Source organism: Brachycentrus maculatus, unplaced genomic scaffold (genome assembly GCF_059751285.1).
Source record: "Brachycentrus maculatus isolate JH-2025_06_01 unplaced genomic scaffold, ASM5975128v1 h1tg000397l, whole genome shotgun sequence".
Taxonomy (NCBI): domain Eukaryota; kingdom Metazoa; phylum Arthropoda; class Insecta; order Trichoptera; family Brachycentridae; genus Brachycentrus; species Brachycentrus maculatus.
Window position 1 is genome coordinate 298,059 of NW_028281146.1, and position 23,267 is coordinate 321,325.

The window sequence follows — 23,267 nt, forward strand, 5'->3', positions numbered from 1 at the left end:
ATGCGAAAAATTAAGTAAGGGATGTTTTTACCTGCTGTATTGTATAATTTTTTTCATCATTAAATTTTTTTTGCAGTGATCGGAATAAATGAAATTCAGAAAGAACAAGATCTGAAAAATACGGTGGATGCTTGATAACATCCCAATTTAACTCATTTAGCTTGTGTTGGGTCATCACAGCCACATATGGTCGCGCGTTATCGTGATGAAACACTGCCCCTTTTCTGTTTACCAATTCTGGTCTATCCTTTTGAAGGTCCATGTTCAATTTGGATAATTGCTGACAATATCATTCTGCTGTACTTGTCTTATCATGTTCCAAGAGTTCAAAATACACAATACCGTTATTATTCCACCAAACACAAAGTATAACCTTTTTTATGGATTTCGGCCTTCGAAGTTGTTAATGGGGCTTGTCCAGGAATAGCCCAATGTCTTTTTCTTGTCACGTTGTTGTACACGACCCATTTCTCATCTCCCGTCACCGAACGATGCAAAAAAGGTTCATGTTTTTGTCTCGCACTCAAAACAACGCACGTTGAAACACGATCCAATAAATTGGCAGCCGACAATTGATGAGGTATCCAAATGTCGTACCGCGAAACCATTTCCATACGCTTCAAATTTCTAAATACGTTTGTTTGGTTGACTCCCATCATTGACACAATCTCCCTGATGGTTAGACGTGGATTGGAGTCAATTATGACTTTTAACTTGTCGTCATCAGACTTCAATGGCCTCCCGGTATGTGGTTTATCAATGAGTAAAAAATCTCCAGATCGGAATTTTGTAAACCATCTTCGTACCTGTCGAACTTTGATGACATCTGCTCCAAACACTTCACAAATGTTTTTGGTTGCCACACTCGCGGTATTGTCTTTACGGAATTCATAAAGTAAACAATGACGTAAATGCACTTTATCGAGCGACATTTTGAAAAAATACAAGGGGTCATAACTGTACTCTGGCTAGGCCAAAACTGAATAAAAAGTAGAGGGAAAGCATCCTTTATACAATGAAATCATAAAAAAGAAGATACTATTCATAATTTGTGAAAATTTTTTTTTTTACCTGGGATCATAAAAAAACGGTCATTACTTTTGCATCAACCCAGTATATATATATATATATATATATATATATATATATATATATATATATATATATATATATATATATATATATATATATATATATATATATATATATATATATATATATATATATATATATATATATATATATATATATATATATATATACATATATATATATATATATATATATATATATATATATATATATATATATATATATATATATATATATATATATATATAAGTATATATATATATATATATTTGAACGTTTCTTTGGGGCATTCCCCCTTAACCTCCAACAAATAAACACCATATAAACGATATTAACGAATTTGACTTGAAAACGAGTATATCTAGTTTTTTTAATACTCTCTTTGGTTTATCGTAGCTGATAAATTGAGAAACGCGTAACGATTTTTTAAAAACACATTTAACCCTTTTACGCGGTGTTGTTTAAAAAATGACGCATTTTTGTGAAATAATTTCTACGTTTTAATTTGCTTCCTTATTTAAGTTCTTATTTACCAACTGTAACCAACTACGCGTTTCTGTGGCTCAGTGTGGTAAAATGAAAATGAAAAACCAACAAAAAGCACACATTTCTAATGTGTTAAATTTGAAAATATTTGTGTATCAATGAAAATATCTACGAAACCAAAATATAATTGAAAACTGTCAAGAAGCATGCTGTCCGCCATGAACTTGTTTAGTGTTGCTTGTGTTGCTGTTATGTTCAATAGATAGCGCTGCCATTACAGTGAAATAGGTGTTTTAAATATTTAAAAAATATATCTGTCACAAAAGTATATTAAAACATACGCGTATTCAAATACAGCGAACAATTTAACGAAATTTCTAAAACCGATGGCGCCACTGTCAGGCATTCTTCCAAATCTATTAAATAACTACTCGCATGTTATAGGAATCGAAGACAATTGCATAAATACAACTATTAAAAAAATATTTAAATTAATATTGATGGACAGAATTGTGAACGTTACACAAGTGTATAAAGTGACCACTTAATCCAGCCAAATGCTAGGTTGTAAGCCCTGAGATGCTCAGACTTCCAACTTATTTCATATTTAAACAAAAAAACTATATAAGTTTCATCTGAGTCAAGTCAGACTGTAAAGATGTGACCTATATTATTTCATCCTTAGTGTGAAAAATTCAGTGTCTGATCATAATAAATTATAATAAACCTTTATAAAATAAAAACAACTTTGTTTTTAACCACTTTTTTATTGGTACATTTTTTCCACAACCGATTTTGATAAGAACCTTGTCATCGTCAGCTTTAAACATGAACTGATGACAAGTTTCTTGTCGAAACCGGTTGGGGAAAAAAATTACCAAAAAAACTGGTTAAAACAAAGTCGTTTCATATTTATTGTAACTGTAGACAGTTGGTAGAATTTCATGTTGAATTTTTGGGTTATATATCCAAAATAAAACACGTTTTTTTGGATTGAATTCTACATTTATTTATGTATATAATAATACACTCAGTGTTTGATAATGTCACTAGAGTGTTTGATAATGTATTAAGAAGACGAAACGCGTCACGTATTAATATATACATAAATAAATGTAGAATTCAATCCAAAAAACCGTGTTTTATTTTGGATATATCACCCAACAAAGTTGTTTCATTTTATAAAGTTTATAAAATGTGCCACAAAGTAACTGCGAAATATATTTAAGAAAAAATATAATAAATCTCTTCAATACTTTAGTCCGGGTTACAAAGGGTTACATGGGATACTTGGGAATGATTTATATCAAATGGGGAATGGGATTGTAAAAAAAAAGTAATTTAATAATTGTTGACGCCAGAAAGAGGTCGTAAACGAATACTAGCTATCAGTAAATAAATAAAAATAACAAAAATAAAATCAACATTTTGGTATTTTAATTCGAAACGTTTTAATTATATAACAATCGAAATACGTATATGATAAGACAAGCCTTTAAAAAACTACTCGCCCAAATCACAAGAATACACTCGAATTACGTATAAAATAAAATAAAGTTTTGTTTGAACTCGACAGTGAAGTCAAGCAAACGTTTAAGCGCCAATTTGACAGCCGAAGTCAAGTAGATGCGTTTTCGAGCGTGAATTTGACAGCCGAATTCAAGCAAATATGTTTTTGATCGCCAATTTGATCAGCAAAGTTAAGTTGGAAAGTTTTTGAGCGCTAATTTGACAGCCGAAGTCAAGTAGATGAGTTTTTGGGCGTGAATTTGAGAACCGAATTCAAGTAAATGTGTTTTTGATCGCAAATTTGACCAGCAAAGTTAATTTGATAAGTTTTTGAGCGCTTATTTGACAGCCGAAGTCTAGTAAATGCGTTTTTGATTCCGACCTCACATAGTAAGTTTCTCCTCAATAAAACGCTTCTTTCATCTCAGCATAGATGTCTCTAGTGAAATTCTAGTAAATTCAAGTACTATGTTTCGAATGTGAGAAGTGTGGTGTCGGGTTGTGGTCCCGTGGTTAGTGTCGCGGACTCTTAAAATAAAAGTTTCTCGGTTCGAACCCACTCTACCACAACTTATTTCTAATAATAAGCCGTTTAGGCTCACAGAAATAGATAAAATTGAAATATTTGTGAAAACAATAAAAACACTAATATTCCTCTTTTTTTTCCAAAAAAAAATCGTGGATAGAATTGATGAATGTTACATGTGTATAAAATCATAACTTAACCAACTTATGACAGGTTATAAGCCCTGTAAATACCCAGACTTCCATATTCTTCTTCATCTATGGCGAGATATAAAAAACTGTATTTTTAAAATTTCTTTAAGCTTTTAAAAATATTGTTTGTAAAAAATATTTTACGAACGACTGCCATTTCAAAGCGTTGATATATACATAGATAAATTCTGATAGGCGAGGAAAATAAAAAAAAATACGAGCGACGATGTAATTTGTTTAAACCAGATATATATTTGCATAACTATTCAAAAGGCTATCAAGTTTAGGTACTTTGTAAGATAGATTTATGGTTTTATCTGTGGATTAATCGGCCTCTTAAAGTCATAGACAATTTAATGCGCGAGATTATCTGTGGTTATGCAAAACGTACTTTGGCGCTGTGCCTTTGATATTGAGATATCTATGTATGTTTAAAATGGCGTCAAGTGTTAATGGGGATTTTAAAAACTTGATAAAGTTTGACTGTAAAATAACCCAAGGAAAAAAACTCAGTCTGAATTTATCGGACGATTAATCGAATCAATATTCGACTGATAAAAAATAAAGGTTAAAAATCTAAAACACTGTTACAATTAGTGATGTGAATGGTGGGATAGTGTTACATTTTCAGTTCGTCGATTGGAATGGTAATCGTCAGCTTTTTTCGGTTTATAGTTCGTACCAGCTTTTAAGGTTTGGCTAGCGTGTTTTGCGTGTTTAAAATATAATTTATCCATATATTTAAAAAAAACTTATGTCAGAATATTTGTATAACAGAGAAGAACACTTCGGTTGTAAGAGGTCAAAATAAAATATGTAACAAAGGCAAAATAAAGGAATGGGTATGTTTGTATTTATGTTTTTTTGCACTTATAATCATAAAATATTGTAAAATGCAAAAAAAAGAAGAAAAGAAGAAAAATACACACGCTCATGGCGATAGCGTGCTTCTTAACAGCTGCTGTGATTCTGTCAACTCGTTTAAAAATGCATTCGAAAATAAAACTAACTAATCATCACGGCGCTTTCCGCAGGGGTGGGCAGATAGAATAGAACGCCACACCATTCTGTCTTTGCAAACAATATTCGCCTCTTCCACATTCATACATCTACTCATACATACCCACCGATTCTTCCGACTCCTGACAACACCCTAGCATCATGTCAATTTTTCTTCGGCCTTTCTCGGTTTTATCACCAACAATATTACCCTGGGCTAGCACCTGAAGCGGAGGGCTGATCACCTTTCCTTCATGTGTCAAGATAACACAGCGTTTATATGATGCAGTGCCCTATGCACCATTGGGGTGCGGATAAGGGGTTGAAGAAAAACGATGAAATTTTTAAACATGTATTGTAATTGGAAAACTTGTTTCACACAACGAATTTGCTCCTGGAACGAATTGAGTACGCTGTGCGAGGCAATCACCGTATGTTCACAATTTGGCGGATACTTTGTTTCTGCCGTACGCTAATTGAAGCGAGTGTTGCGTTATCGCTTCAATACAAATTGATTTGTATGCTTAAAATATAACAACTTTATTTGTGTTTTAATAACGGAAAACAGCTGAATGTTTGCCTTTCATTGTGAATTCTTCATTTGGGAAAAGGACCGTACTCAGTTAATTCATAAAATATATCGCTCACTCCTTTCAACAACGTCATACATCAAAAATCCTTAATTTTCAGTTGTGCATGTTTTCGGAATGCCGAAAAAATGTTCTATACCCAGCAAAAACGGCATATTTTTAACATAATATTTACCCGCTACAGGGCAGAAAGTGTTGTTTCTTTGCATTTTGAAGAAAAGGTATTGTTTAATAATTTTTTTAAATACACAAAATATTTTTCAAATGGAGAAAAAAACATTCAGGTTTTACCTAAAAAGATCTGTTGCACCGTAAAAAGTTCAATAAGTGGCTTGATATTTATTTTAATACATTTAATTATATTTTTAAACTTTTAAAACGATCTCCTGAAAAATCAAGTTTTTTGATATTTGACGTTGTTGAAAGGAGTGAGCGATAAATTAAAAAAATATCAAAGAGTTACGTTTATATAATATAAAAAGCTACGTTTTTTTTAAATCTTGTTTTCAGGCGTTTCTTAGTATGTGGTATATTCCTGTGCCAGAGAAGATGCTTTGACGTAAATTGAGATACAAAGCCTTTAACTTGTTATTAAATAAATCTCGACGAACTAAAATATGTATTTTTTGTCTTTAAAAAAGTTGAATAAATAGATTTAAAATTACACATTACACTTTTAATTTATTTCAAATACGCTACGGATTCTCTGTACTGTAATCCGAACGCTCCACTAGACCGAACAGAGGGTAAATTTTCGGCGTTCGGATTATAGAGGTCCTGCTGTATTTGATTTTACGTAAAAAAATATTTAAAATATTTTTCTCAGTAAGTAAAAATAATCCGGGGTTCGGATCTTGCATACTTCCAAATAAAAGGGTCTCTGCTAAATAAAAAATTTCTTTATCCAACATAGACGGATGCTGTAAACTCAATCACATAAAGTCATGAGATGGATCATACAAGTTTGACTTCCAAAATTTTGAGTAGTGCGGTTGTGAGTCATGGGTAGAATGGTGAATGTTACACGTGTATAGTGTGATCACTTAACCAGCCTATGACAGGCCATTAGCCCTGTAAATACCCATACTTTGATTTTCTTCTTCATCTATGTTGAGATGTCAATATAAATAAGTTACAAGTTGAGAAACCCGAATTTGTGAACAAAGATGTAGAACATCACAAAATATTGTACTTTTGTAAATTTTCATATATTTTGTTAAAAATTTCATATCTTAACATAGATGAAGAAGAATAAAGAGGTCTGGGGATTGACAGGGTATTTACATATCGTAGTCATACAGGAGAAAGTGACCAAGTGCATTTTTTTTTACAAAAACGTGATTATTTACTATTTGATATCTTACTAGCTTAATACTGCCCTGAAAAAATCCCAAAGCGATTTTGAACTCGGAAGAATAACATATTGACTTGTTAAAAATGACTAACTGCATTGATGTTTATTTTCTTGTCAAGCAAATGTGACTCAAATGGCCCTCCTGAACATTTTACGTTTTTTTAGTTGGTCACATTCTCCTGTACGACTACGATATATAACCATATCTAAAAGAAATCTATTATTTTCAGTTGTTTTGTTTACTGTCATGTAGCTGTTGGTTTTCCAACAAAAAAACGGAGTGGCGTGGCGGTCTATCCTCTATAGCTAGCTGAGTGGGCAACACGCCTGCTCGCAGACCAGTGCGTCCCTGAAGGATGTCGCACACGATGAAGTCATCAATGCATTAAGACTCCGTCACAAAATTTACAAAGGCGGGCTGAACCAGACCAGATTACCTATATGCTACATGCAATACACGTCACACACGTACCCACACACACGTCTCTACACAACGCCACGGCACGTACGGCCGATCGGGACCTGCTGCGAGATGAATATAAACAAAATAACCATGAGTGTAAGTCCCTCTCCAAGCACAAGAGCTCAGTCTCTTTTTTGGAGAGGCACAGCAAATCTAAAACTAAAAGTTTGCCATACGTATAAATGTTTAGAAAATGTATTATATTGTACTTAAAAATGTAACTTTATTAAATAAATAAAAAAAATGTACTATGATATTTACTAACAACATTTTGAGTGTATCCAAGTAGGTACTTGTTCATAAATCTGGATTATCTCCAATTATAGGGGTTATTTTTCATATTATTTTTTGACATCTCAACACAGATGAAATAGAATATGTCTGGGCATTTCATTCTTTTTTTTTGAACCTGGTTAAACCTGGGACTGGTACCTGAACAGCACCCCGCTTTAGGTACCAGTCCAGGGAAAAATTGAATAAATATTAGAGTGAAAAAATCACTTATATTCATTTGACTCCCCCCCTGGGAATCGAAACCGGGACCTCCAGTACGGTAGCCGAGCGTGCTGACCATTACACTACGGAGACGGACAAATGTATTATGTACAAGGTTTACAGATCATTTAGTGGATTTTTGTTTGTCTAGCTTAAAACATGTTTTATTTGAATCTGTGTTGGGAACAGGAGGGATAATCTAGTGTGGGCCAGTCCGGAACTTGTCAGTATTTGCTCGTTGCTGGGAGGAAACCACGTTGCACTCCTCAGAAGAATATATGTAGCACAATAATGCAATGAATTGCAAATCTGTTGTCATCGTTTCAGAACGTATTCATTTCCTTGTTGACGCCATTTTCTTCTAAGACATTAACTTGTACATATTTTAAATTCTGCATAACGCCATCGATGTCTTCCTTATTATTGCTATTAAATTTACGAATCAAAAATTGTCTATTTAACTGTCGTCGTAGGAGCCAAGTGGGTGGCCGTCCTTACGGTATGTGCATCGTTCTCTGCATACCCCGCTAAACACTGTACTGGCGTCATCTCCTCACGGCGGAAACTGTGTTTTTCTTAGTGGAAACACCCACAGAGAATGGATCATTCTCATGTGTTTATTATTGGCTAATAAATTAATATAAAAAATCACAAGACTATCGGTAACATTCTTATTGAAATCTGTAGAGAAGTAAGAGAGATATGAAGGTTTAAACTTTTAGACATGTATTGCTATGGAAAAACACGTTTCACGCAACGAATTTCCTCCTGGAACGAATTCAGTACGCTATGCGAAGCATAACTGTAGGTTCACAATTTGGCAGATACTTTGTTTTCGCCGTACACTAATGGATCATTCTCATAATGTGTTATTATTGAATACTAAATAAATATGAAAAATTACAAGACTATCGGTAGCATTCTTATTGAAATCTGTAGAAAACTAAGGGAGATATGAAAGTTTAAACTTTAGATATTTTAATAAGACAAAAAACGTACACCGCTATACGGCATCAAATTTTACGTCATTTGGTGTGTTATGGGGCGTATCCCTTTATGTATCTGCTTTAAAGAGCTGTAATAGTAGTAGCGTAGATTCGTTTCTGTGACGTCATTCGTTACCAACTTACGAAAACAGCCTTTTTACGAAGGCAAATTTTGCAAAAGAAAATGATGAATGAAAATGTTGATTATATCGGCTGTTATAAACATAAACGAGTCTTACACAATCCTTTATAGGTTGATTATGTTAAATTAGATATTCCTCCCGAGTGATAATACCCTATTGCGATTATTTAGATTTCAGGGCTGTCCAAATTGTGTTTTTCATCCACAACAAACACGAAAATGTTCACGAAGAGCATTCCCTGAATTCTCTATCTGTATTAAAATATTTTATTTGTTAACAGTATTAATATTATTTACATGATTTTATGACATCTCAGCATGAATGAAGAAGAATTTAGAAGTCAGGCCATTTACAGGGCTTACGACCTACCCCCTCTTAAACCGTCAACGTCCCAAGGACACAACTTTTAAATTTGGACTTAGCGTCACATACGGTGTTTGAAAATGATGCGGAATGCATCGAAACACGTGTTACAATATATTTTAAGAAATAGCGGTGTTTACTAAATAAAACTTAAATTTAAAGAAAATGTAAGTCAAAAGTATTTTTTTTAGATGGGAGTTGCATTTATTATTTGCTTTGTTTATTATGTACAAGGTTCATAGATCATTGATTGGATTTTTGTTTAACTAGCTAAAAAACATGTTTTATTTGAACCTGTGTTGGGAACAGGAGGGATAATCTAGTGTGGGCCAATCAGGAACTTGTCAGCATTTGCTCATTGCTGGGAGGAAACCACGTTGCACTCCTCAGGAGAAGGTGGACTGCTGACTGTCGTCAACAGGCCTTCCGTTCCACTTGAAGAGGGTTCGGCATTTTGTGTCCTAGCTTAGTTTATGGTACCAATGTCCTTCACTAGTTTTATCATGTATGATACCACCTCTCGTGAGAGTTCCTTATGAACTATACTCTTTATCTTTAAAGTTACTATAATTTCATATTTGTCCAGAAAAGGAATAAGCACATTTGCGGGTTTGTTGCTAAAAAGGAATATCTTCCAACCAACCAAAAACCTGAATAGTAAGTAATATTGATCAAAACGTTTAATACCATATATACGAGTATAGCTGTTTGCAATCAGGGGGTAGATAGTACTAGAACATTAAAAAAAACATAAATTACAAAAGATGATAATAAGGAGGGCAAAGTAAAATGGGAGTGCAAAAAAATAGGGATGGAGGTAGAGGGAAAAACTAAGGGAGGAGGATTGATGGACAGTTGGGATTCTAATGATAGATAGTAATGTCTCGGACGTTTCTTAAAAGTTATTAGAGAAGGTTCATTTGTTTACGTGGAGAGGTAATTCGTTCCATAGTCTGGCCGCTTGGACAGAGAAGGAATTACTGAAGAATGATGTGTTATGGCGAGGAATGGAAAGTGTTCTTCCTTGGGAAGAACGATGTGATAGATGATGATCTGAGAGGTATATACAATTCGTAATACATGAGTGAAATTTCACGTAGTTCATGAGTGAAATTTCTAAGCAAAAACAGAAGCTTTATAGTGACACAATTTCAAATATAAAAATGTTAATAATATTAGTATTTAACTACTTACCGAGATTTTTGTGTCTACCGGTTTCGAGACGTACCCGTCTCTTCGCCAGGACAATCACTACCACAGCATGCAAACAATACTACCCTTCACTACCATAGCACCATTTACACACTTAAAACAACACAAAATGTTTAACACATGCGATTTTTGGTCTTCGGGTCGACCAAAAATCGCATGTGTTAAACATTTTGTGTAGTGTGTGAATGGTGCTATGGTGGTGAAGGGTGGTATTGTTTGCATGCTGTGGTAGTGATTGTCCTGACGAAGAGACGGGTACGTCTCGAAACCGGTAGACACAAAAATCTCGGTGAGTGGTTATATACTAATATTATTAACATTTTTGTAAAGAAATAAATAAGTAAAAATGACTAACCAGAGTAAATGCTTTAAATATGAATAATATTGCGAATATGCAAATATAATGATATTTAGATTTCCGTCATCGTCTCTTAGCAGACTGTCACCTTTGCATCTGTCATTCTCGTCGACCTCTATCATTGCAACATCGTGCCAACTAATCGTGCTTTCTCATGCAGAATGGACCATCTCCTAAAAAGGACTTGCAGCTTTTATGCCGGTGTCCTGGCCGGCGTGGGACGTCGGAAATCGAACCAGGAATCTCGTCTCGGTCGCAGCTAACTGTACCACTCACCCACTGATCGACGATTCTTTGAAAAATGTTAATCATTTAGTTTTGTGGGTGATATCACCATCCGAAAGTTTAGGTCGATGCACACGCTGTTATTTAACTCTTCCGCACACTTGCGAAAAAATCAATTCGCACTAAAAAAACTGCTTTCTTCTTATATTTTGTAACTTAAAATTTCATTTTTTAAAATTGAATTTTTGTGTAAAAGGCAGACCGTAATAATTTCATTTTAATGACCTGATGATGGAATAATTATTCCGAAACCGGTAGTCACGAATTAGTGTTTATCAAAAACGTATTACACAAAGTGAACGATGAATGATAAGGAAAGTGTTACTTTCTTCTTCCTTCTTGAAACCCTTATCCGCACATGATGGTGCATAGGGCACTGCATCATATAAACACAGTGTCATCTGGATTGTGAACACATGAAGGAAATGTAATCAGCCCTCATGGGTACCAGTCCAGGGTAATAATATTGAATAAATATTAGAGTAAATCACTTGTATTTATTAGTCCACCCCCACTGGGAATCAAATCCGGGACCTCCAGTACGGTAGCCGAGCGTGCTGGCCATTACGCTACGGAGGCGAACAAAATCAGTGGGCAGATAGTGCTTGTACAAAATGTAATTAGATGCAGTATAAAGGATCACATATCGCTCACTCCTTTCAAGAACGTCATAAATCAAAAATCATAAATTTTCAGTTGTGCATGTTTTCGGAATGCCCAGAAAATGTACTATATCCCAGCAAAAGCGGCATATTTTTAACTTCATATTCACCCGCTACAGGACAGAAAGTGTTGTTTTTGCATTTTGAAGAAAAGGCATTGTTTAATATATTTTTTTTTAATAAACTAAATATTTTTCAAATGGAGAAAAAACCCTTCAGGTTTTACCTAAAAAGATCTGTTGTACAGTAAAAAGTTCAATAAGTGGCTTGATATTTATTTTTAATACATTTTATTATATTTTTAAACTTTAAAAACGTTTTCCTGAAAAGTCAAGTTTTTTTTTATTTTTGACGTTCTTGAAAGGAGTGAGCGATATGTAAATAAAATATAAATGAAACCGTTAAATTAATGGAAACACTAGAAATTGTAATAACTTACCTTAATCCCGACAGTAACTAAGATAAATAAAAATTATAAATTTTTCGTTATATAACGTTATTTTATATAATTTAATACATACATACAAAATACACAAGAAATATATATATACATATATATATATAGAAAACACCAAACCAAACAGAAAGATATCCCAAAATCCTGGTATTTAAGTAGGTGCGAAGAAATCGACATGTTTGCCACTGGTTATCCACAGTTTTCATGTTACAGACATGTTGCAGACATGTTGCAGACGTGTCACCGACGTGTTAGCTTTGTTATTCACGTTGCTGTTGTTATTCACATTAAATCCAGTCATTGTTATTGCTGTTATTATTCGTATGAAGAAATACGTGTATAAGTTTGTCGGTTCTGTAATATAAGTTATCAATAAAGAAATACGTGTATAAGTTTGTCTGTAATATTTGGTTATCAATCAAGAAATACGTGTATAAGTTTGTCGGAACTGTAATATAAGTTATCAATAAAGAAATACGTGTATAAGTTTGTCGGTTCTGTAATACAAGTTATCCATAAAGAAATACGTGTATAAATTTGTCTGTTATATTAGGTTATCAATCAAGAAATACGTGTATAAAGTTGTCGGAACTGTAATATAAGTTATCAATAAAGAAATACGTGTATAAGTTTGTCGGTTCTGGAATACAAGTTATCCATAAAGAAATACGTGTATAAATTTGTCTGTTATATTAGGTTATCAATCAAGAAATACGTGTATAAAGTTGTCGGAACTGTAATATAAGTTATCAATAAAGAAATACGTGTATAAGTTTCATAACTACTGTAATATCGGGTTATCAATAAAGAAATACGTGTATAACTAGTTAGTTACGAATGATAGTAATATTTTATTTAATTTATTTGTTTTTAATAATTATTACTATGTATATTATGTTTTAACTAAACTAGTAGATAATTATACTAACGGGTATTAGTACCAAGATTACAGAAAAACGTAGTTGTGATATATATATATATATATATATTATATATATATATATATATATATATATATATATATATATATATATATATATATATATATATATATATATATATATATATATATATATATATATATATATATGTGTGTGTGTGTGTTTGTATATGAATAAAAAATGTAATGTTAGCTTGTTCAAAACTTTTAATCTCCTAAAGTAATTCACAGATTGCTTTGAAATTACACAATGTTGTATTGCTAAAAACATGCTGTTTCAATCAATAAATTAACTTTTTCATAGCGGTGGCAGCGCCATGTGTTGAAAGTAACAGCTACACGCGCAATACTAAACATAGCTCATGGCGGACAGCGTGCTTTTTGTCACTTTTTATCATTTTTTATTATTTCACAGATATTTGATATTTTCATTATTTCACGAACATTTTGAAATGTAACATTAGGAATGTGTGTTTTCTATTTGATTTATTTCCCATTTAACCAGACTGAGCCGCAGCCGGGTTCATCTAGTATTATATAAAAAGTAAAGAAGTATACTTCTCAATGAGGAAATGGTAGCAATTATATGTTGCGAAATAAATTGATAGACATATCAATTAAGTAAAAAAATTATACAAAGGTGTGTAATCTTTCTCCGTGGAATGGAGGTGATTTGATATACTTCGAGATCAATAATCGCAGGCAATTAATTATTTTGCAACAAGAAATTAATTTATTGATACAAATTATGAATCGTGAGAATTTTTAAAATTTTTTTAAAGTAGGCTCTCGATTCAGCGAACGGGTTGGGAATATTGGGTTGATGCAAAAGTAATGACCGTTTTTTATGATCCCAGGTAAAAATTATTTTTTTCATAAATTATGAATGGAATCTTCTTTTTTATGATTCCATTGTATAAAGGATGCTTTCCCTCTACTTTCTATTCAGTTTTGGCCTGGCCAGAGTACAGTAATAACCCCTTGTATTTTTTCAAAATGTCGTTCGATAAAGTGCATTTACGTATTGTTTACTTTATGAATTCCGTAAAGACAATACCGCGAGTGTGGCAACCAAAAACATTTGTGAAGTGTATGGAGCAGATGTCATCAAAGTTCGACAGGTACGAAGATGGTTTGGAAAATTCCGATCTGGAAATTTTTCACTCATTGATAAACCACGTACCGGGCGGCCATTGAAGTCTGATGACGACGAATTAAAAGTCATAATTGACACCAATCTACGTCTAACCATCAGGGAGATTGTGTCAATGATGGGAGTCAACCAAACAATCGCATTAAGACATTTGAAGCGTATGGAAATGGTTTCGCGGTACGACGTTTGGATACCTCATCAATTGTCGGCTGCCAATTTATTGGATCGTGTTTCAACGCGCGTTGCTTTGAGTGCGAGACAAAAACATGAACCTTTTTTGCATCGTTTGGTGATGGGACATGAGAAATGGGTCGTGTACAACAACGTGACAAGAAAAAGACATTGGACTATACCTGGACAAGCCCCATTAACAACTTCGAAGGCCGAAATCCATAAAAAAGTTATACTTTGTGTTTGGTGGAATAATAAGGGTATTGTGTATTTTGAACTCTTGGAACACGATAAGACAAGTACAACAGAACGATATTGTCAGCAATTATTCAAATTGAACATGGTCCTTCAAAAGGATAGACCAGAATTGGTAAACAGAAAAGGGGCAGTGTTTCATCACGACAACGCGCGACCACATGTGGCTATGATGACCCAACACAAGCTAAATGAGTTAAATTGGGATGTTATCAAGCATCCACTGTATTTTCCAGATCTTGCTCTTTCTGATTTTTATTTATTCCGATCACTGCGAAAAAATTTTAATGATGAAAAAAATTATTCAATAGAGCAGGTAAAAACATCCCTTACTTCATTTTTCGCATTAAAATCCGCGGAATTTTATACTACTGGTATTAATAAGTTGATAGAAAGATGAAAGAAGGTTAAAAGAACTGATGGAAATTATATAATTTATTAAATAAATAATACACAAGAAAAAAAAATTAAAAAAAAATATATGTAAAAAACGGTCAAAACTTTTGCATCAACCCAATACATAGCAAAATTTCATAGTTAATTATTTTTTATAGATTTGAAACAGACGTCAAGAAGCAAGATGTCCGTCATTTAAAAAAATAGTATTGCGTGTATTGCAGTTATTTTCAAAAGATGGCACTACCATCAAGTTATAAAAATCGTTTTTTTAATTAATTACAAAACGTGTTTTTACCTGTCACAAAGTTAAATAACACAATTTCTCGAAATCTATTGTGACAGGTGTTTCGATGCAATTAACATCGTTATCAAACACCATACGGTGTATGCAAGCAACTACAACATTGTCAATCAGTCCTAATTCTAAACTAATATGCAAATGATTTTACTTTTTTCTTTATATTTATAGTTAGAAGTTTTCAAAGTTAGAGTTTTTACCATAGATGTTATGTTTTCACAGTAAGAGCTTTTAAATATTATGTTTTCAATGTTGGAGTTATTACCATGGATGTCATGTTTACACAGTTTTTAAATGTCACGTTTTTAATATTAGAGTTTTTACCATAGATGTCATGTTTACAAAGTTAGAGTTTTTAAATGTAATGTTTTCACAGTTAGAGTTTTAAAATGTCATGTTTTGAAAGTTAGAGTTTTTAAATGTCATGTTTTCACAGTTAAGAGTTTTTAAATATCACGTTTTCGATGTTAGAGTTTTTACCATAGATGTCATGTTTACACAGTTAGAGTTTTTAAATGTTATGTTTTCACAGTTAGAGTTTTAAATGTCATGTTTTCATAGTTAGAGTTTTCAAGTATCATGTTTTCACAGTCAAGAGTTTTTAGAAATCATGTTTTCACTGTTAGAGTTCTCAAATATCATGTTCTAACTGTTAGAGTTTCGAAATCCACGTTTCAACTGTTAGGTACAAGAAGAGCGTTAATTTCTAGATACCGTATTACTTGTGAGTCACAAATTGTCAGTCTGTCCAAAAACCTACCGATTCGTTTTACGTGGACGTCTCTGTTGAACGATACACTTCTCTGCTTAGTTCCAGGGCTCTGTGAGTTCTCTCCCGAACTCTTCTTATCTCTTTCCTCCTCTATATTTGTCGTTTCTTCGTCTTTTGTTTGCTCTAGCGTTTCGTCTGCATCAGGCATGGGTACCTTGCTGTTTCGTCGGTTTGGTGAGTCCTCTACCTCCCTTTATCTCTGTTCAGTATTTCGGACATTAATGACTCAATTTTCGTGTTTCGCGTATAAGTTTTATTCGTTTTCTGCGATCGGTGATCCTCTCTCTACGACATCTGTAAATTATACAACAATGTTAATGAAAATAACGAAATTATTGCTGTGATTAAGATATGTTTATGACGGCACACCAAACAGTATTGAATGGTCGGTCAATAAATGAATGGAATTCACTTAAATGTTCACGTTTAACGATGCATGTTCTAAGGCATTGTTCCGCAACGTGTGTACCGTCTAGTTTTCAAAAACGTCTAGTTTTATGAAAATAACACAATTGCTCTAAATTTTGATTGCCTGTGCTCAGTTAAGTAGACCCACATTTCGCATTAAACATAATACGTTAAATATGTTACCATAATATGGAAAGTATGCACAACTAAAATTTCTTAATTTGGTAGGTGTCCCTTGAATAGAAAATGTTTGCGGAACACTGGCCTAAGGCAACTAATAAACGCTCATTAACGCTCATAAAACTAATGCACTGTTAGTATGTGTATAGGTTCTATACGTATTTGTATTTTCGCAGGGGTAGCCAGAGAGAATAGAACGTCACACCACTCTGTCTTAGCAAACATTCTTCGCCTCTTCCACATTCATGCATCTCCTCAACATACCCGACGATTATTACGACTCCTGACTCTTTCAAGTATTTGACATACCTGATTGTGCCAAGTTTTCCTCGGTTTCCTCTGCTTTTTTTCCAACTACATTTGCCTCATAAATTTGTTTAACCGCTCTTTCCTCACTCATACGTTCCACATGTCCAAACCATCTCAACACACCTTTCTTAATTTTATCGATCATGCTTATTCTTACCTTATTTCAACTTTCGAACATCTATCATACGAAGAAGAGGAAAATTTTGTGGAAATCCGATCTCTCGTTTACGATCGAACCAGCCTATGAGAGGTCGTAAGCCCTGTAAATACCCAGATTTCCATATTCTTCTACATCTTGATGACACTGAGATGTCAATTTTTCATGCTCGATTGCTTCAATTGCTCATTCGTTTTGCCACACATTCGTCTTATTTATTTTTACATAACATTTAAATTTTATTATCCCGATCAATCAAATGCTTGATAGGTGTTCCGTGAGAGATGTCAAAATTATAACAAATATATCAATTGGAAAATTATGAAACATTTATGTTAATCAGAAAACAGAGAAGACAAGATGAGATTAGAAGCGCAGAAAACACTTTCACATGACATTTAACTCAATGCTGCCAGATCCGGATTTAACACCGTTGAACAACAAACTAGAAAAAATATCTTAAAAAATATAGTACACAAACCTGATACACGATTTACCCACAACGAAGGTTTGATAGTCCCAAGTATTAACAATAAATATGGGAGTCCAACACTGCAATATATCGTTACAAACATTTTTAATTTGTTGCCGACGGAGGTTAGAGGTCAAAATAAAATATGGAACAAAGGCAAAATAAAGGAATGGGTAAATGATCAAGAGTTAATTGTATGAAAATTGTAAAAAAAAATATATATTTTTGGTGTCTATATTAGGTTAAAATAGATAAGAACAATAAAAAATGTAGGTATGTAAAAAGAACTCCAGCGACAAGCATACAAGGTGGCTTGGTGGGTCTCTGAATAAAAAAGTTAGTTTTATAAAATTTTTAATGAATGTATACAGTATATGTATTTATATATATATATGTCCTTATATAGTAAAGAAATAAATGTTTAAAAGGAGAAAATAATTATTAGAATTTAACATTAAAAAAATAATGTATATACTATGCAATTTATGCATAAATGATATAACTTCATAAATAATAAAGAAAAATTATATTTTATAAAATAGTATTGTCCGCCTCCGAAGTGGTCAGCACCCTCGGCTACCGTTCTAGAGGTCTCGGGTTCGATTCCTAGCGGGGGTAAATAAATAAAATAATTTTTCGGGGGTAAATAAATAAAAGAAGAACTGGTGCCTGAAGCGGAGGGCTGATCACCTTTCCTTCATGTGTTAACGAACGAAAGATAGCACTGCATTTATTGATGCAGTGCCCTTTGCATGGATAAGGGTTTGAAAACAAATTATATTACATATATTGTAAAATGCAAAAAACAGATTGGTGTGGCATTTTATTCCCTCAGCCTACCCTTGCAGTCAGCGGCGTGATAGTTAGTTATTTAGTTAGTTTGTTTTTTTATTTTTTATTTTTTTTTTATTAACACTTATTAAGTCCGTTCCTGGTGAAGGTTCAGTCTACATATCTGGCAGTTAGGAATGTTACGTAACGAACAACGTGATTCACGTCAGTAGAAGAGCACTATACAGGCTGTCCCATAAACCATGGATAGTCCTGAAACTGGTGTTAGACCAGGTCATGCCTGGGAGAGTGACGACCGTCATAGGCTGGTTTAAGTGATCACTTTACACACGTGTAACATTCACCAATTCTACCCATCATTGACAACCACACTACTCAAATTCTTTGAAGTTCTATATATATGAACCAAGTTAGAAACCTTGTTCTTGAATCACTAGAACTTCACTAGAGACATCTATTGGTGGGCAGAAACTCTTTTATGAAAATAACTCCTGTAATTGGAGATAATCCAGATTTTGTCAACAAGGATTAAGACACACAAACAAGTTAAATAAGGTCAAAACTGGCTGCAAGCCAATATCCAGGAGTTGGAGGTCAGAGGGCTCATGAAGAAAATTTTTTAAAAAAATAGTAAAATACCTCGTAAATTCCATTTTGTCGACAAATCTAATGTGATTCCGACTCGTGATATCCGAATTGGTTTAAATTCGACCCAATTTTCCGCGTTTGAGAGCGACTCTTACGAAAATGAAAAACAGCTGGTCGGAGGCGGCCATTTTGCGCCATATGTGGATGAGCTATTCGCGCATGCGCAACGGAGCCCTACGATTCTGTTATCGCTAACGACTGACCCGGTCGAGAGTGACGTAACGTCGCGATCTATGGAAATTAAATGGTATTTCTACATTTATTTATTGATTCATTTATTTCAAAACATATTACAAACATAAGTCATATTTCGCTCACTCCTTTAAACGTCATATATAAAAAAACTTGATATTTCAGGAGATCTTTTTAAAGTTAAAAAATATAATAAAATGTATTTAAAATAAATATCAAGCCACTTATTGAACTTTTTTACTGTGCAGCAGATCTTTTTAGGTAAAACCTGAAGGCTTTTTCTCCATTTGAAAAATATTTAGTACATTAAAAAAAATAATCAAACAATACCTTTTCATCAAAATGCAAAAACAACACTTTCTGCCCTGTAGCGGGTAAATATTAAGTTAAAAATATGCCTCTTTTGCTGAGATATAGTACATTTTTGGGCAGTACGAATTAAAATCGACTTACATGGATCTGGCGGATTTTGAAAGTAGGCGACACAGTTCTAGAAAGGTCTCAGGAGGGTTTTAGAAACGCTTTTAAACCATTCTACGACATTTATAGAGCAGAAATTTTCCATTTATTTTACACATTTTTTGCTTCAAACTAGATTTCTTAGTAATAAAAAAAAAACCTACGATTCAAGTATCCAACTGTTGCAAATCGATAAACTCAATCCAATTAATTTAATATTTGAACCAGAAGATATTCAAATGAGATAATCGCATTCAAATATAATTACCTCAGCTTAATCAGTGTTAAAAATTAATAATAGGTTGGCTCGCCTTACAAATGAAGCACGATCTGCGAGTATTACAAAATGATACCTCCCAGTTTGGGCTGAGGAATTTTCGCGCGGGAAGCAAACCTTCGGATAATTGTATTCAAATGATCGACTATCCGTCCTGCGTTCCGGATCCATGATGATCCGAAATTATCATTGTTCATCTCCGATCAGAGGAATAATATAGGAACGTGACACTGAATATTGATGATTCTGAATGGTGGCTACAGATGCCGGTATGCATATCGCTCACTCCTTTCAAGAACGTCATTAATAAAAAACTTGATATTTCAGGAGAACGTTTTCAAAATTTAAAAATATAATAGAATCTTTTAAAAATAAATATCAAGCCACTTATTGAACTTTTTACTGTGCAACAGATCTTTTTAGGTAAAACCTGAAGGTTTTTTCTCCATTTGAAAAATATTTAGTATGTAAAAATTATTAAACAATACCTTTTCTTCAAAATGCAAAAATAACACTTTCTGCCCTGTAGCGGGTAAATATTAAGTTAAAAATATGCCGCTCTTGCGGGGATATAGTACCTTTTCTGACCATTTCGAAAACATGCACAACTGAAAATTGACGATTTTTGATTTATGACGTTCTTGAAAGGAGTGAGCGATATGGCGACTGTAATTTTTTCTGTATTGTCTCTGGTCCATCACGTACACATATGAATTTTAACACGCCGGGTGATTTCGTATTGACGTTCGAGTCATAAATGTGGAAGAGCGGTGTAATAAACAGATTAGTAGTATTTTTTGTCATCGCAACATAGAAGTCTGAGCTGGTTTAAGTGATCACTTTACACACGTGTAACATTCACCAATTCTTCCCATGATTGACAACCACACTACTCAAATACTTGGAAGTTGTATACATATATGATCCAATTTCAAAACATTTTGCTTGAATCACTTAAAGTTTACTAGAGACATTTATCGATGAGATGAAAGAAGAATTTTGAGCAGAAACGCTTTCATTTCTATGTATACATGAGAAACGTTAGAAAATATCCTTTTATTTTATAATTTTAGCTAATAATTTAAACACTCAATTTATTTACAACATTTTGAGTGTTTCCAAATACTTGTTTATAAATCTGAATTATATCCAATTATAGGAGTTATTTTTCATATATTTTTACTATGAAAAAAATAAAATGAAAAATAACTCCTATAATTGGAGATAATCCAGATTTGTAAACAAGTACTTGGACACACTCAAAATGTTGTAAACAAATTAGATGTCAACCAATAGATGTCTATAGTGAAATTCTAGAGATTCAAGCACAATGTTTCGAAATAGGATTGAATTTCCAAGAATTTGAATAGGGTTGTTATCAATTATGGGTAAAATTGGTTAATGGTACACGTGCGTAAAGTGATAATTTAAACCAGCCTATGACTGTCGTAAGGTCTGTAAACGCCTAGGCTTCCATATTCTTCTTCATCTTTGTTGAGATGTCAAAAAAATATATAAAAAAGTGAAATTTAAATTACAGGCTCTATTTTACTCGGTATAATTCAGATGTTTTTATCAACCTTAGAAAAAATTGGAAGTTGAGATGATCGGCGCATAATGGACCTGATTCACCGAATTTTCATCGACTACAATACCCATCACGTCAACTTATCGACATGTTTAGACACTTTAGCACTGTTAGGTTGGCATACAGTGATAAGTGGTGCCAACTGATTGATGGATCAATCGATAAAATACAATACTCTTCCTTCTTACACTTTTTCAATCTTACTGAAACTTCTTTTATTGTTGTCATGAAACGTGGCACAGCAATAATTATTTTTAATTAATGTTTTACTTAGTACATACCACTTTTTCTAAATAGTCGTATTTACTAAGTAAAACATTAATTAAAAATGGATAGATTTTACCACAAAGTGACTGCCGAATCAATTAAAGCAATAATTATATTGTAACTACTTTTTGGTGCAATGGATCTTTGTCAGACGCGAGGAATATCTAATTTAACATACTCAACCTATAAAGGATTGTATTAGACTCGTGAAGTGTTTATAACAGACGATATAATTAATATTTTCATTCATCATTTTCTTTTGGAATATTCGCCTTCGAAAAAACGTTATTTTCGTAAGTTAGCTATGAATGACGTCACAGAAACGATGGAGTTATTTTAATGTTGGTGTCATTGCTAAATTATTTGTTGATGTCTATTTTTTATACAATTTCTATACATTTGTACTTATTAAATAATAAATAATAATAAACCCTTATCCGCACCCAAATGGTGCATAGGGCACTGCGTCATATAACGCAGTGTTATCTTGATCGTTTACACATGAAGGAAAGGTGATCAGCCTTCCGCTTCAGGTACCAGTCCAGGGTAATATTGAATAAATATTACAGTGGAAAATCACTTATATTTATTAGAACCCCCCTGGGAATCGAACCCGGGACCTACAGAACGGTAGCCGAGCGTGCTGACCATTATACTACGGAGGCAGACTTAATACTTTTTTAATATGTACTTAATAAAATCTTATAATTTTAGTTGCACTGAGCTTCTCCAAAAAAGAAACTGAGCTCTTATGCTTGGAGAGGGAATTTGCCGTAGGATAAAATATTCTACTTATTACTCTGAAAAAAAAAAGATCAAGATAACACCGATAACACCGATTTCACAATCAAGATAACACCGCGTTTATATGATGCAGTGCCCTATGCACCATTGGGGTGCGGATAAGGGTTTTATTATTTTTTTATTATTATATTACTCTACCTAATAAAATTTATTTACAATTTCTGCCATATCGTAGTCATACAGGAGAAAGTGGCCAAGTGCATTTATATACAAAAACGTGATCATTGACTATTTGATATCTTACTAGCTTAATATTGCCCTGAAAAACATCCCAAAGGATTCAAAACTTGGAAGTATAATATATCGACTAGTTAAAAATTACTAACTGCATTGGTGTTTATTTTCTTGCCAAGCAAAAGTGACTTAAATGGCCCTCCTGAACATTTTACGTTTTGGTAGTTGGTCACTTTCTCCTGTACGACCACGATATATAACTGGCCTGCGTTAAGGGCTAATGATGGTTTATTGGCGACATGTCCCTTTACCCTTAGCGAGGAGCCCTTATAAGGCTCGAGGACACGAACAATGGACATTTGGTCGCAAGGCTAGCCACTT

The 23,267-nt window shown here is 33.3% G+C and overlaps 1 protein-coding gene across 2 annotated transcripts in view; it reads right to left on the bottom strand.

Moving 5' to 3' along the window:
* LOC148302915 (uncharacterized) overlaps positions 1-23,267 on the bottom strand; it is a 54,544-nt gene that overhangs the window by 14,974 nt on the left and 16,303 nt on the right. The window contains exons 1-2 of one of the 2 annotated variants that reach the window (XM_088270857.1): positions 19,117-19,250; positions 16,148-16,453 (exon numbers count right to left, since the gene is read on the bottom strand). In XM_088270857.1, coding sequence (XP_088126983.1) covers positions 16,148-16,307 — 160 coding nt within the window. In that variant the 5' untranslated portion in view covers positions 16,308-16,453; positions 19,117-19,250. Of the gene's footprint in view, positions 1-16,147; positions 16,454-19,116; positions 19,251-23,267 lie in introns of those variants that run through there. The other variant, XM_088270856.1, reaches the window with a different exon arrangement.